Genomic DNA, 15,707 nt, shown 5'->3' with positions numbered 1-15,707 from the left:
CTCAAACATAGAGGTTCTTTTTATCTAAGATATTTGAAGTAATTTATCCCCCACCCCCAATCACCCTTTAATGCTGTAAATTGCCCTAACTTGTGCAACAGGGATATATCGATTCTGAACCTAAATAAGCAAATCTAAATACCCAGGTTTTATTTGAGGTGGGATCTTTGGGGAATAGCACTGCTTGTAGAGCCAAACCCTAGGAACAGTATTCAGAAAAGGATTGGGGTTGTTGTTTGCCAACTGTGGAATTTGCCATTGTGAAAAAATTGGGGTGATCTTCAATGAGACTATCTCTTCTATACATGGGGAACTCTGAGTGGCTGCTTGAACACAGAACATTTCAGGCAAGGCATACTGCAACATGTTGCTCTTACCTGCTCTGGTGTTGGTGTGATGGGGGCATGAGGAGCTCCTGGTAGAGACACAGGGTGCAGGATGGACTCTATTGCGTGAGGGGAATCTGCTGCTGGTGAATTCACTCCTGATGGGGAGTCCGGGTTATATACACTCTAGAGAGGAATCCAAAGAATGGGAAGGAAAGTGGTTCAGTGACAGGCAAAAAAAGCAAAGGAAATCCGTACTTATTCCTAGTCAAAGAATCCATCCAGTAATGGCTGGTTTGGCTGGCTAGGGGTGAATGTAATTCTGCAGAGAAACAGAGTGCATGTGGGAGTGTGTTTCTTTGAGAAACAGTGATTCTTCTGGGAAACAGGATGCATGGGGAGCATGACTCTTGTCCCTCCAGCCTGCCAAACAGCTGTTGTTGGGAATCTGACAGCGTGGCCACTTCTAGTGGTGATGCAGCCTCTTCTGCTAGCATTTCCCCACCCTGTTGGGCTCTGGGGTGGGGAAATGCAACCCCCACCCCACACACACTGAAATTGCCTACCCCAATGCGGATTCTCTCATTGTCATACCCACTGTTGCCCTTATATGAGCTGGACATGCAGCCCATAACTCTTCTCATGTTCTCTGGACAAGACCTTAATGTCTCTTTAGGGATTCCAAAACAGACTAGTGTCACTGCATCCTACCGCAAGCACAGGTCCAAATATGTTGGCTACAACTAGGCTATGCAGGTTCCATGCCTCTTCAAGTACAGTAAGAAATCTGGCAAGATGCAACATGCTGCTTATTAAAAACAAAAAATCTGAAGCAGAGATTCAACTTGACTTTGTCTAATTGGGTAAAAGGTTGTAACCAGTTTCTGTTCAGAAGCCAAAAACAACCTTGGGAAAACCTTACAATGATTGTGAGGCAAGATTCCTGAGTTCTGCATACCTCCTAGGCCCTGTTCATGTCAGTAATAAAAGAGTTACAACAGAAACATCCAACTGATCTGCTTACACAAGCCCTTTTCCTTTCCAAATTGAAGCCAATAAACCTTCATGTGTAGGTATTATTGCTTTCTCATAAGCAGTATCAGTTTGGATTGGATTTTTTTTTAAAAAAGGAACTAGTAGGCAACATTATTTTTACTATTACTAAACATTTCATCCAGGAGAAGTCTAAATCCTCCAGGAATCCAGATCTTGCATACACACACACACACACACACACACACACACACACACATATATATATACATACATACATATACACACACACACACACACTATATTATCTTAGAAGGCAGCAGCAATGTATACATGAGGGGTGGGCAACTTGTGAGCCTCCAGATATTTTGGCCTAGAATGCCCATCAGCTCTAAACAGCAAAGCCAATGGTGTTAGAGAGGATGGAAGATGTAGGCCAAAACGTCTGGAGGGGCACAAGATACCCATCCCTGTCCCAGAAAGAGGGACAAGACTGCCAACAGCAACACCCTTACTTAAAATGCTGAAAGCATTGATTTTTTTTTATACTTTGGGGCTGTTCACACAACACGCTAACCCACATTCAGAAGGTTGTTTGTTGAGCCATGTGTTAGTATGTTGTCTAAATGCAGCACATTTTCTACGGGGTGGTTATCAAGTTGTCTGAACACAGCCAGGGTGGGTTGTTAACCATCCTGACCAACCCAACAACAAACCATGGGTTGTCAAGATGGCTTGTTTGAGAAAATAAGCCACCCTGGCTGCATTTAGACAACACAGTTCAACAAACAGCCCATGGTTCAAAACAATCTACAATCAACCATTGAGTGTGGGTTAGCGTGTTGTGTGAACAGCCCAAATATCTTGATCACAGAATCTCGAGTCCCAATTTGATCCCCCCTGCCCTGTACAAATACTCCTATTTCTGGCCCTTTATGTTTCCCATTATACCTAAGTGCTAAACTTACCCTCTGTGGTGTATGGATGGGCGACAGCATATCCAGATCAGTCATGGGAAATTCCAGGCCTTTCCTCCTCAGATCCTCATAAACAGCTACAACCCCTGTCAGGTCTGGTGTACTTCGGAATGCATCAGCCCAGGACTGGAGAGACAGGAAAAAGGTACCATTATTATAATGCATATACGTTGTTTAAACTCTCATTAAAAAAGGGATGTGTGAATGCCATCACACTGGAAGAGCACAGAAATAGTGCAGAACATGATATTAGATGCAGATATCAGCTTCCTGAAAATCTCAGTTTTTGATTAATTTTTTAAAGACAAGGTCTTAGAGATATGCCTACAAAGATATTCTTTAAAACGTGTAGACTATGGCAGCTGAAAACTCAAAGAGCCAGAGGGATGTCTTAGTAAGATTTTCAGGAACTAAAAGGCAGGGCTTCAGTGTGCCCTGCCTAACTTCGTGCCCCTTATCATGATTAGCAACACCAGAATAAATTAAGCAAAACAACAAATACTGCAGAATGCATTATGAAAAATGAGAGACTACAAATTGAATAAGGTTGCAAAATTATACAGGCTGCAGAATTCTACTTTCCTTGGCAGAGGATTTGGAATGCACAGAGTTTTACTTACTATTAGTTTTTGGCCCGGAGTACACACAACCCTGAAAATAACCTGGGTGAATAGCACAGCCCAGGTTTAGACTCAAAGTAGCTACAGTGTGTGTTTGTGTGGGTGGGGTGAGGGAGGTCGTAAGAATTTCATTCTCTATTCTCATAGCTGGGAACTATGCCGGGAACCCTTCAGAAGTTCTCTATATAGACACATTAGTAGAGAGCTTAATAGACAGAATGGCATCCTGCAACGCTAGAATTTAGTTTGACTTCCCTTACTCTATGATTACTCTATGATTCTATATCTTCCCTTACTCTATGATTCTATATTCAAGAGGCAGCTGGACAACCATCTGTCAGGGATGCTTTAGGGTGGATTCCTGCATTGAGCAGGGGGTTGGACTCGATGGCCTTGTAGGCCCCTTCCAACTCTGCTATTCTATGATTCTATACTCCCCTCTGCTCAATTTGTTGTATAACGATTTGCCAATGAAGGAAGGCAAGCACTTTGCTACAATTGTGCTCCCTCCCGCGACTCATCTCAAGCACTCACCTGTATAAGGGTCAACACCTTATCATGCACAATGGCGGGGGGGTTGTTTTTTGGGAGGATGGTTCGCACTAGCACACCTTCCACAAAGTCCTGGCTAGCAATCAGTACATGGAAGCGATGGCCACAGTTTTTGACACATGTTTCAAGGACCTGTAGAGCCAAACAAGATATCAGTGAGGATACTTTTGGTCTTGCCATTGCTTGCTTTCCTCCTCCCCAATCGCAGGGGGGGAAATCACCATTGAGAAATACAAACACAGCACCCATCCCAACTTGAAGTAGTAGTCTTTCCACTGCAAAAGGCCCAAGGGTCCACACGGCAGAAAAAAGCCATGGGCCTGTCAAATGTGTCAACACAATTGGTGCTTTGCTCTCCAGTGTATTTCCTCTTGCTTTTGACTCTACAGAGTATTTATGACATAATTGTTGTAGTCTTTTGGTGCTTTCCCACTACTTAACCCAAGACTTAACATTCCAGCTTGGAGGTCACACCTCTTTCCCTGAGAGACACAACTTGTAGAACATTCCTGCCCTTTACTCAGCTGTTGAAGTCAACAGAGTTCTAGAGTTATGGTAACCTATCCTTTAACCTGCCCACCCAGCCGACAGATGGTAAGAAGCAAAGGCAGAAAACAGGAAGTGATATCTTTATGTTATTGAAAAAGGGGCAGGATACTCACTGTCAAAGCCAGCATGACCTCATGAAAGTTCTTATTTCCTATGATCCTTTTCTTTATGGCTCGGAAGGCATCTTTGGGTCTAAGAGCAGAAGAAGCAAGATTATAAAAACACTATCGAGGGAGGAGAGTCAAAATATATTGCTGCAGTCTGCCAGGCAAGAAGTTCTTGGTGAATTTTAGCCACACAACCAACCCACTAACCAAGCTAAGCTAAGTTAATTCATCCCCATAATACCAGCAGCAACAACTTTTATCTGCACAAATGTCATTTGCTCAGAACATGGGACCAAAGCGTAGGGAGTGCAAGGAGGAAGACGAGGACCTCAAGGCGCAAAATGGGCACAAACAGAAATATGGATAAGAAGAACATGAGCAAGAAATGTACGCCCAAGCAAAATCCAATGGTATGGGCTGATTTGGAAGGCCCCCTGGCCATTTTTGTGCCCCCCACTGCCATGACATCACTGAATTTGCTATTGAAATTTGGCAGCACTGCAGGGGGAAAAAGATGGTAATTTTGCTTTAAACTAGGCATGAAGGAAGTGGCAAATTCAGCAGCATAGCGGAGGGGTGGTGGCAGTGGGTTGGCAGGGGTGTGGCCCCCAGTGGGGTTCGGGTGGTGGTAATGCAGCCCCACAGCCTCCCAACTCCTGGACGTTGCACATCCCTGATCTACAGTAAGACAGAAAAGGGCAGCTACTGGGCTAAAACAGAGCAGGACATAAACAGCCTACTCACAGAAGAATACCCTGTTTTCAAAGGGCAAGTTGACGCTGAAAACTTGAGACCAGTACCACTTGTATCTTTACAGGTGGAACAGGGTACATGTTTCTTGTTGCCATGTTATGGAAGATGCAGAATTAAGGCAGCATGGCATGCAGAACATTATTTATTTTGGTAACGTCTCGCTTTCTCAATACTTTACAAACTTTCTGAATGCCCAGTATCTTATTATAACTTCTTTTAGCATTTAAAATTTGTTTTTAAATATTGTATGTTAAAGATTTTATATCATGTTTTTATTATCTTGTATCTAGCAATTTCTGTGAATCGCCCAGAGTGCTTTGGCTATTGGGCAGTACAAAAATGAAATGAAATAGCCAAAGTTTAATTGATACCTTGCAACCTTTCCTGACACAGGACAGGAAGAAGCTGATATGTTTGCTTTGTTGTGTTGTGGTTTTATACAAGTGGGCAGGAGAAAGGTGGAATGGAATGCGCTGCGGTGCAGAGGATGAGAAGCAGAGCCAGGATAATCAGAGTCAGATGTGGCCTTGCTATGAAGCAGGGGATTTCACATATCATTAAAGGTGGCCAAGGGTCACCCAATGGCGATCAGACTGCAACTGCTGCTACTGCCTGAACAAGTCCACTGAAGGAACCACTGATGGAGGAGGAGCACTTTGTTGAAGGCGCCTTTAAAACTGAAGGTGACCCTGAATAGGATTATTAGCCATAACAACACCATGCCCCTTTCAATATGCAAAGCATTCCACAGTGGTTATCTCAACAACAACAAGGAGACTTCTTGCAGCATTTTAAAGGGCTGACTTGAGCTTTTGCAGACTAGATCATTTCATCAGAGGCAATTTTATTTTATCCTGACTACAAATTTAGCCCTGGAGATTCCGAGTGGTCTCAAGTTACTAAGCTTACAGCTAAGCTAGGATGCGAGTCAACGGTGCCCACGTTTAAGTAAAATATTCTAACAGAACAGACTTGTTGAGCAATGATGGAATGTCGTGGCCAAGAATGCAGTACTGAAGAGAGGGAGAGGGGGAGAGAGAGAAGAAACGTGAAGCAGGATCACACTGGGCAGATTTTTGGACAGAGATGTGGAGCTGGATTAGAGACAGGGGGCTGAGAAGTAGGTGTGAGATACTGTCGACAGAAAGAGATGACACGGCTTCAGGGTTTATGAGAACAAAAAGCACTAGAAGGCTTCCCTCAGCTTCTGCATGGGAGAAACAGATGCAGCCACGTAAACACTGCTTTGCATTCCATGGAACACCACTCCTATTACATGCTGTTCTTGCCCTTACTGAGGTCACCAGCAAGCCCACCAAATGTTATTTATAGGGTTCAGCGTGGAAGGGTTTGGCATTAAACAAATTTCTGGATGTCTCAAGGCTGGTTTGCCAGGGGCTAAGCAACAATGCGGAGAAAGTATTTTTGGGGGGGGGAGTGTCAAGGGAGGGTGTGAATTCACACTTCCCTGTTATATCTCCCTGATTTTACTCTATCATCAATATGCCTAAGAAAAGATCCCACCTGGAACTGGATAAAATCAGAGCACTAAGCAGGCCAGCTAAGATTTTTTTCTGTCTCCTCACCACTACACAGAGTATTAAAATACCAGGAAGAGGGAAGAAGGAAGAGAGAGAAAGAAATTCACCAAAGAGTAAGCTGACTTTCATGAGAAAGAGATAAGAACACCCTTAAATTCTTTTTTAAAAAATGTCAAGAAAAGAGTAGGAGACTGTTGGTACCCTTATGCAAAGAATTATAGGTAATATAGCTAATGGTGTCTTTGGCAGGTGATGGCACAAATGCACATTTTGAACAGCACGTCGATCTGGCAGTTTTGTCTTCTGAAAGTGTCAAGGGACCCAGATTTGGGTTTTTAAGTCGAATAACTTACACTGCTTCCCTCTACACAGATAATTTCCTCCTGAACTGGGTGTGCCTAAAAGTTCTTCAGAAGACTTGTGCTCAGCAGAATAAGCTGATGAAAATACACCAGTGAACACACCCAAGGACACGAATAAATGTCACCTGGCCTTTTATATCACCATTGCCTCCTTACCCTTCTTCTGTCTCATTAATGATGTCACAGATCTCCATGTTGAGGGCCCAGTCTTCATTCTGCAGGGAGCCATCAGTAGCTTTCTCTGTGTGGGGGGAGAAGAAAAACCAACAAAAACAAGACTAAAGTCATCCCTAGATTGGCTTTTGAAGCGAGAAAGATTGCTACAATAGAACTATTGCTAGAGATGAGATTGGAAGAGAGGAGGTGGCACTCTTCCAAAAATACACCTCCTGTGAAAGAACAGCATCCATAAGCTGTCAGAAGCATCAACAGCCAGTGAGGTCATGCCATCAGCGGGCACTACTAGCCACTCAGCAGCTGTGTGCCTGCATGGGCCAAAGCTAACAGCTGCCACACCTTTGCCTCATGAAACTCACTGGAAAGGGCACTAGTTCCCCTTCCTCATGCAGCAGCCAGGTGCTGAAAGCCTCCAGTGAACTGCCTCCAGAGCCACAGCTGGGCAGAAGTGTCCAGCCAGAAGTGTGCATCAGCTTCTGATTGGCATAAGTGCTACAGGCAGCCTTCCTCAACCTGGTGCTCACCAGAGATTTTGGAGTTCAACTCCCATCAGCCTGAAACAGCATGGCCAATGGTCAGGAATGGTGGGAGTTGTAGTGCAAAACCACATGGGGGAGCACAAGGTTGGGGATGGTTGTGCTACAGTCGATCAAAGAGAGCACCATTCAAGCTGTCTCTTCATGCTGCCGCCCCCGCACCCCACACATCTCCAGTAGCAAAGCATAAGAGATTGAGAGAGAGAGAGGGAGGGACAGCTACTCCCTTGTTCCTCTCTGGTGCTGTACAGGGAGTGGTACTTGTGGGACACTGGAAGGAAGCAACAGATGGCTATCATGGCTGGCAGATAGGACTAGCATTGCCATATTCAGAGGCCAGACCAACAATGAGGTATGACTCTCTCTGTAACACCTATTTGTGAACATCCAGGAGCAGATGGCTGGTCAGACAAGCTACTCCTGGGGGACGCAAATTGAGGAGCAAAAGTATGTGCACATATAAGGAGGAAGAGAATTAAGCATCTCCCCCCATATGAGTCCTGCAGTTCTCTATAAGCCTTCCCGCATGAGACAGATCGAGGTGGATCATCTCAGTTTGGAATGTGTTGGGGTAGCTAGAGATGTGAAGATCTAAAAAATTCACACACACAGAGAGAGAAAAAATTGGGGGAAATATTTTTCCTCAGGGATTTTTGAAAAAATTGGGAGGAGAAACATCCCCCCTAAGCTTTTCCATCCCCCCACCCAATTCCCCCACCCACAAGCCTTCACATCTCTAGCTATACCACTACAGGCATGTGGTTGCTCGCTTCATTTATTATTATATTTTTACCACTGGGATGAGATAGGAGCCAAACTAACTTACGCTATCTCTGCCCCCCCCCCCAATGTTGCAGCTGTTTACTTTGTAGAAGGTTCTTCAGAGATAGGAATGAGAAGAAAAATATATTAAACTGTATGGGATGGACAACAGAACTAGCTGGAGGCAAATCTAGTCCTCATTTCATGGTGTCCCATTCAGTTAGCAGTTCCTGAAACCTCATGGAGAGCGACGAACAACAAACTGTTATTACCAGTTGCCAGTGCCTACACCCTGTAATCAGCTCAGCCTCAACCCCCTGGGGCAAGGGGACTGAGTACGTCCAAGCGGGAGCACTGCCAGTGTGCAAAAGGAAAATGGATACCAAGCCAGCAGCAGAGGTAGCTGGGAAACAACAAAGTAACAGTCTGGAGGGAAAAGCAGAATTGAGAGAGCAACTCAATCCATTTACAAGTGGCCAATGGAGTAAGCAGGAGAACCAAAAATACAAGTTAGGGCACCCAGACATACAGGTTAGGGTAGCCACTGATTTTTCCTGGTAGTGTTCCTGTGCTTTTGACATGTATATAAGCAAAACTTCATTGCTTCAATCCTTTCCCATCACTGCAATATGAATAGCAGGGAAAACTTTCCTAGCTGAATTTCTGCAGGCTTAGTAAAGGAATAGGGGTGGAGATCTTTCCACTGCTTATTTTACTTATTCATTTATATGTTAAAACATGAACCCGTAAGTGATGCTCACAGGAAAACACACACAAATTAACCATTTTAAACCATCATTACAATATATCAACAAAAAAGAATTAAAATATTAAAACAGCAGCAAAATGCAACAGAACAAAAGCAGTAAAAATCATACTTTTACATTCCTAGAGACTCTTAAAAATAATGTTCAGTAAGGCCCAAATGCTTTCCTAAAAAGGAAGGTTTTAACCATTCTGTGGAAAGCCATTAGAGAGGAGAGGAGGCGAGGCGGGCCCCCTTGGGAGGGAGTTCCAGAGCACTAGGCACCTCCTTTAATTTCCCCTCAAATTAAATTGTGCTCAAACCCTATGAAATTATTTGACCGAATAAACTAGGATTACAAATAGCTTGGCTAGGAAAATCATGACAAACAACACAAGCAGAGCTGGGTGGGTGGGGGCAAGGACAGATGAAGAATGGCAAAGATTCAAGAACTACAGGGAAAGAAAGGGACAGTCACGCCTTTCTAAAAACACTGACAAATATCACCTTTGTTTTAAGAATGTGCCATCTTAAAAGATTTTCCCATGAAGAAAACTAGAAACCTTTGGGAAATCTGTACAGGTAACAGCATTCTATGCTCTGTGTGAGGAATATGCTCCTGGTCTACAAACACAGCAGTGTTACTTGTCAGAATTGACTGTGCTACTTCAGATTGCAGGTGACAGACACCACTTTTGAATTTTCCCAGCTCACGCAACTAGGCCTGTGATAAGTGTGGTCACTCTAGTGTTCTCCTCCACTGCGGCTTTTTCTGCCTGGGTGTTGACAACAATGTCGCTCACCTCTGTCCCAATGCAAAGTGATCCTGTCAAGGTCCCAAAATATTTACTTTGCAGAAAGGAATGTAAACAAGCAGTACATACATACTCCTCTGACTGTCTGGGAAAGAGGTGTTCTTAAAAGAAAAGGAAAGTCCAAAGGAGCAATATCCAGCCAAATGGCTACGACACTAGGTAAAGGCTAGTAATCAGCCATCATAGGATCCAGTTTTACTCCGGCCAACGGCTTGGGAAGTGAAACAATTCCCTATACTTTGACGGAGGTAAGCTGCATGCAGATACCAGAGCAGAGAGCAACGCTATCAAGTACATGGTTGAGAAAGGAGCACGATTAAGAAAGAGGTCCAAGGACAGAGCAAGCAACAACCTGGGGGTGTACAAGGAAGGCTAAGAAAGCTGTGTATCTAAAGTAAAATAGAAAATCCAAAGTGCTCTCAGAATGAAGTGTGCACATTTGCACTGTGCAAATTGTCAATGCTGAGACTGTTTTTAATGCAAGCAAAGATTTACTGGAAGCCAAATTTCACACCTTTTCTCATGCTGTGTTTTGTGGCCAGCATATGATACACAGTTTTACATATAAGCAAGTTTTTACAACTGGAGGCCAAGAGTGTGAGCCAAGAAGCCCTTAGTCCAAATTGCACCAGCCATGAACTCACTAGGGAGCTACAGGCAAGCCAGTATACTTTAGTCTCAGTCTCTCTCCTGTAATATTGGGACAATAATACTGCCGTATCTTACGGGACTGTTACTGAACTAATGAATGTGAAGCACACTGAATTCAAATTTACAATGGTCCCATTCAGAAGACACCTTAAACCATGGCTTTAACCACAGTAGTTAAGCCAGGCTGTATTCAGAAGACCTAAAAGAAATGGATTGTCTCATTCTGCTTCTGGATGTGAGAGGAGCAGAGAGAGAGAGAGAGAGAGAGAGAGAGAAAGAGTATTGCCACATGGGACTGCTGAGAACGAACTAAAGAATTGCCTCAATGACACTGTGCCCCACCAATCACTGACTACTGACAAGAGAAGTTGGGCACACCTACTGCGATTGTCAGTGCGTTGATTGGGTTTAGTAAGTTGGCATTCTACCTGCAGATCTAAGAAACACACTTCCCTAGGTGCATCACACTCTGAGTGAGAACCACTAGCCTGAACTTAGCACAACTTTCCCCAGCCTTCCTGATGTGTTGGACTACAACTCCCAGCATCCTCCAGCCAGCCATGCTGAGAGCACCAGGTTGGGAAGGCTGTTCTAACGTATTTTACATACAGCCTTTGTGTATCACTGTGAACAAGCATTTTAAAGTGATTTTAAAATATTTTGAAGAGCTAGAACTTTAATCTTTCCCAGCCTCTCAAATAATGCTTCTTACCCTTTAAGCCCATGAAGTGGATTCCAAACTTAGGATTTTTATTTTTTTTAAAAAGGGGGGGGGCAGAGGGAGGAAATCCTGGATTGTACTCATTTGATGAAGCTTTTCAGAAACACAAAGGCTATTCATTGGTCACATGAAAGATCTGGATAGGGGGGGGCAGCTTCAGGAGCTGTAATTAGAACCATCCACACCTCCTGAAATCTAACCCAGGCCAACATGGCTTCTGAGCCGCGACTCAGACAACAAACACAAGAGCCCGAGTTACACCCGACAACAAACTCTCCAAATTATGGGTTATCAAACAGAGGGCCAGAGACTAATTCCAACTGGCAAGCTGAGCATTCTGAGCTGGCAACATGTGCGAGCGTCTCTAGCAAACTTCAAACCTAGTTCAGAAGGGCGTTCGACTGCCTCCAGGGCGTGGTGACTGGCAATTGTCACATAACACTGAGGCATTTTGTTTTACAGGTTGGTCAGGTTATTTCAGATTTCAAGGGGACTGGGGATGCTCTGAAACTGAAGTGTTTACTTGTTGTCCTCAAAGGAAAAATGTGACAGGAAAAGATTCAGAGAAGATTCACATTGTCACTAACAACTTAAGCATAGAGAGACTGGGAGGGAATATCAGGGTCTAGGTCATCTAGCACAGACTGAGCAAGTTTTGTAGTTTTAAAATATGCATTTTAAATAACACTTTAACCCAACTTTCCCCTGTGATTCAGTGCTGATTAGTGTTGTAAACAATGAATATGCCTCTTGAATTAGATAGTGATTCAGAGTTGGTTTTCAAAGTTGCTTATTAACTGAGAGCTTCATTTCCAAAATATTACCTGTACTGTAAAACTACCAATATTTCATTCAATGTAAACATTTTTTTACTCAACTGATGTTATCAAGAACATTGGTCCTAATTAATTAGGTTTTAATACATTGTCTTGTACATCAAGGATGAACACGAAGTACATTGGGATCTACTAGAACATATTGGGGGTGACCTGCAAGGGATTGGCTTTCAGTGGTTTAACAAAAACAAAAAGGATGCCCCATTCCCCACCCCTAAATTAGGTTGCTGAAATGAAGAAAGCTTTGGAAGAAACTAGAGGTGAATTTATATGTAAAAGGAATATGACAAAAAAAATCTTGGGCTGAGCAAGTGCTCAGAGGCACCCAGGTCCTTAATTCTAAGTGTACAGAAGCTCCATGTCAACGTTTTGTATCTGGCTCCTGTTGGTGGATCTCAAGGTTGTAGTGAAAACATCAAGCCTAATCTGCCCACCCTATTTATACACTGTCTGCCAATTTTTTTCAGACTATGTTGGTTAATTACCACCCAATACTATTGTCAATGTAGCAAATCAGTATGTAGCATAGAACTATGCCATCTCTTGCTCCAGTTTTAACATCCGAATCATATTTCATTAATCAGCCACTATCTTAAGGCCATTCACCATTTAAAGTCTAGTACAAACAGATAATGCACACCTCTAACCAAGTAGTGACTATAACATTCCCACAACAAATGTCTTTTAATCCAATGATCTCCAAATAGCGTATCCTGATTCACCAGTGGGTCACCAGAGCCCTGTATGTGGACTGATAGACACTGTTTTACCCTGCTCAATATAAGCCTAGTGAACCTTAAATTACCAGAAAACAGATGTGAATGACAGAGCTCTCACGTATTGTCCAATTTTTAGTGCATCTAGGACTAGCCAAAACTGGTGAAAACATGCTGGATTAGGCAGACCCCTGCTCTTAAGGCTGGTTTTTGAGTTTCAGTTTGCGTAGAATGTACAAGTAACACTCCAAATATACATGTATCAAGGATACGTCAAGATGGAGGGCTCCTAGCACTAAAAATTGGAAGGCATTGTGCAGCTGTTCTATCTTTCTTTCCTTAAAGATTTTTTTCTGGTAAGAAAACAGATGGAAAAAATGTTAAAGAAATGGTTGAATAGCACAGGGGGGCTATAAATGGAAGGTGACATTGTCTGGACCTCCCATAAAATTCCATGAATGCACAATAAAAACTTCGTCTTGAAGCACTCCAAGTGTTATAAAACTACAAGGGAATGTCTTCTGTGAATCTATGCAGCAGGCCAGAGCATGATGTAAACAGGAAAGAATTCATCTGCAAAAGGAGCATGTGAATCACTCACATAAGCCTGTATGCTTTTACATACAATTCTATGACATTGCAAAGAATAACTTCCCTACTTGCCGTGGAGTTTTCCCTAGCAGCAAAGAGTGGCATGGCACCAAAGTGAATCTGTAACTTTTCCTCTTGCCATGCAACTCTTGGCACCAAAAGGCATCACAATCAGGAAATGATAATTTTTCCCGTGCCGTCACCTTTAAAAACCACCTGTAGCATATTCACCATGGATATCAATGGATTGCCTGAGGAATTAGTTGTACCTGACCTCCCATACAGAGTCAGCATTATCACTTGGCACCCATAGGCCCTGTTGGGCATACTAGGCAAGGGACTAGGGCCCTACTGCCCTGGTGGGCAAACTAGCAGGGCCCAGTGTTGATGCCTGCCCTAGGCTACATATATTCCCCCCTCCCCCCACCACAGAGGGGTAGTGTGTTAGCCTATTGCAGCAAAAATGACAAAGAATCTTGTGGTACCTTAAAAACTGACAAATTTATAATGGTATAAACTTTGTGGACTACAGCCCACTTCATCAGAAGCATAAAATGTTATCTTGAGGTAAAAGTATATAATTACACACACACACACACGCTTGAGGGCGGGGGTATTGTAAACAGGGAGGTCAGGGAAAATGAAATGCAGGAAGGAAAGACAGTGATAATTACCTTATGCCATAATAAGTTTGTTAATCTTGAGGTGCCAGAAAACTCTTTGTTGTTTAAAATAGTTTTTCTGGTCAGTTGCCCCAAGCAGAAGCAAGTAGCTATTTCAAGCTGACATTTACATTTCCTTCAATGCCCTGGAGAAATGCTATGACAGGGGCACCATCTAAAAGAGGAAGGGCTCCATTTGGTGACCCCCCTGTAAACCTCTCTGTCCCTAAGGATTTTTCTCTAGTAGGGACAACCATATTTGAATGACATTTGGGACTGGCTTTTTAAATTAACTTTAAGGGCCTTTATGCAAAGATGAACTATTTGTAGGGTTGCTCTGAGGTGCAAAGGGAAGGAGCCATTAACTCAAACTCCACTCAGTCAACTGACCTGCTAAGAAATTCTGTTTTGACACATCCTACTTCTTCCACACCTCACTTATTGCCTTTAATTTGGCAAGCAGCTGAGGGGAACAGTGGCTTCCAGGCTGCTGACAGATACTTTAAGCCAGCCTTCCCCAACCGAGCGCCCTCGAAATGCATTGGACTATAACTCCCATCATCCCAATGCAGCATGGTCATTGATCATGCTGGATGGGTGATGTGGTAGTCTAGGGGCAGGCAAGCTAGTGCCCTCCAGAGGTTTAGGGCTATAACTCCCATAATCCCTGACCACTAGCTACGCTGGCTGGGGTTTATGGGAGCTGTAATCCAAAACCTCTAGAGAGCACAAGGTTGCCTCCCTCGGTTGTCGTCCAATACTTTTGGAGGACGCTGGGTTGGGGAAAGGCTGCTGTAGACTCCCCCTCCGTGGTTCTCAGACAGACCCCTTGAAAACATGGCTGGAATGAGCAGCAGCCTACGGGGCACCTTCGTTCAAGGGGGCGTGACGCTCGCTTATTCGAAGACGCGGCCTCTTTAAATAAACAAACTTTTATCTTCTGCGCGAGACCCCTACCGTCCCCTCACCGCGCCAGGATTGGCTGAGGAGGGCTGCCCTAAGAAACCCGCCTCTCCGATCGCTTCCCATTGACCACCAGCTGGCGTCCATCAAAAGAGCTCCGCGTTCCTATTGGCTCCGATGACCCTGAAACCGCCTAAGGTGGTCCATAAGCTCCGCCTACCCGCAAGTCCCCCCACCCCCATCCCCGGGTCTGAGGTAAAAAATACATATATATCAATTTAAAAAAGCGCACGGTTCGACCTCGCGGGTCGCGTCAAATGAGGTACACGGCGAGAGGCGACGGGCTTACCGATACGCTGCCCCACAGGAGAGCTGAAAGGGTTGCCCAGGAGAAACTCCATCATCGCCGCCGCTGCTGCCACAGCTCAGCAGAGATCAGCTGACACGGCCGCCCGAGCGCGTCACGTGACGGCCTCGGGACCGAGCGGGGCGTGTCCCCGGTCCTCCCTCCGTCCCACCCCCAGCCGTGACGTCGGCGCCCGCCCCCTCCCTAACTGAACTTAATACGCGAGGCTGGTGACCCTTGTGGAGGGAAGGAATCAGTGGAGCCAAGGGTGAGTCCAGAGCCCGGCCCCAAACATGCTGACTCGGAAGTCAGCCCCACTGAGTTCAATGGGACTGACTTCTTCGCGAGCACGCTTGGGACTGCCGCTGTCCAGAGAACCTGCGGAGCGGAAGGGTCTTGGGTTGTCTTATGACGGCAGCAGCAGCAGCAGCAATGGATGACGTTATAGCGGGCTGCAAACAGGTTC

The 15,707-nt window shown here is 44.5% G+C and overlaps 1 protein-coding gene across 2 annotated transcripts in view; it reads right to left on the bottom strand.

Annotated features, from left to right (window-relative positions):
• TOM1 (target of myb1 membrane trafficking protein) overlaps positions 1–15,364 on the bottom strand; it is a 35,569-nt gene extending 20,205 nt beyond the window's left edge. Inside the window, exons 1-6 of one of the 2 annotated variants that reach the window (XM_063133454.1) lie at positions 15,245–15,364; positions 6,937–7,021; positions 4,131–4,209; positions 3,451–3,600; positions 2,288–2,422; positions 378–512 (exon numbers count right to left, since the gene is read on the bottom strand). In XM_063133454.1, the coding sequence (XP_062989524.1) occupies positions 378–512; positions 2,288–2,422; positions 3,451–3,600; positions 4,131–4,209; positions 6,937–7,021; positions 15,245–15,299 (639 nt within the window). In that variant the 5' untranslated portion in view covers positions 15,300–15,364. The remainder of the gene's footprint in view (positions 1–377; positions 513–2,287; positions 2,423–3,450; positions 3,601–4,130; positions 4,210–6,936; positions 7,022–15,244) is intronic. The other variant, XM_063133453.1, reaches the window with a different exon arrangement.
• Between the last annotated feature and the right edge of the window lie 343 nt (positions 15,365–15,707).

Source organism: Elgaria multicarinata, chromosome 9 (genome assembly GCF_023053635.1).
Source record: "Elgaria multicarinata webbii isolate HBS135686 ecotype San Diego chromosome 9, rElgMul1.1.pri, whole genome shotgun sequence".
NCBI lineage: Eukaryota > Metazoa > Chordata > Lepidosauria > Squamata > Anguidae > Elgaria > Elgaria multicarinata.
The sequence above is the reverse complement of the archived record's forward strand: the minus strand, read 5'-3'. Positions and strand labels throughout refer to the sequence as shown.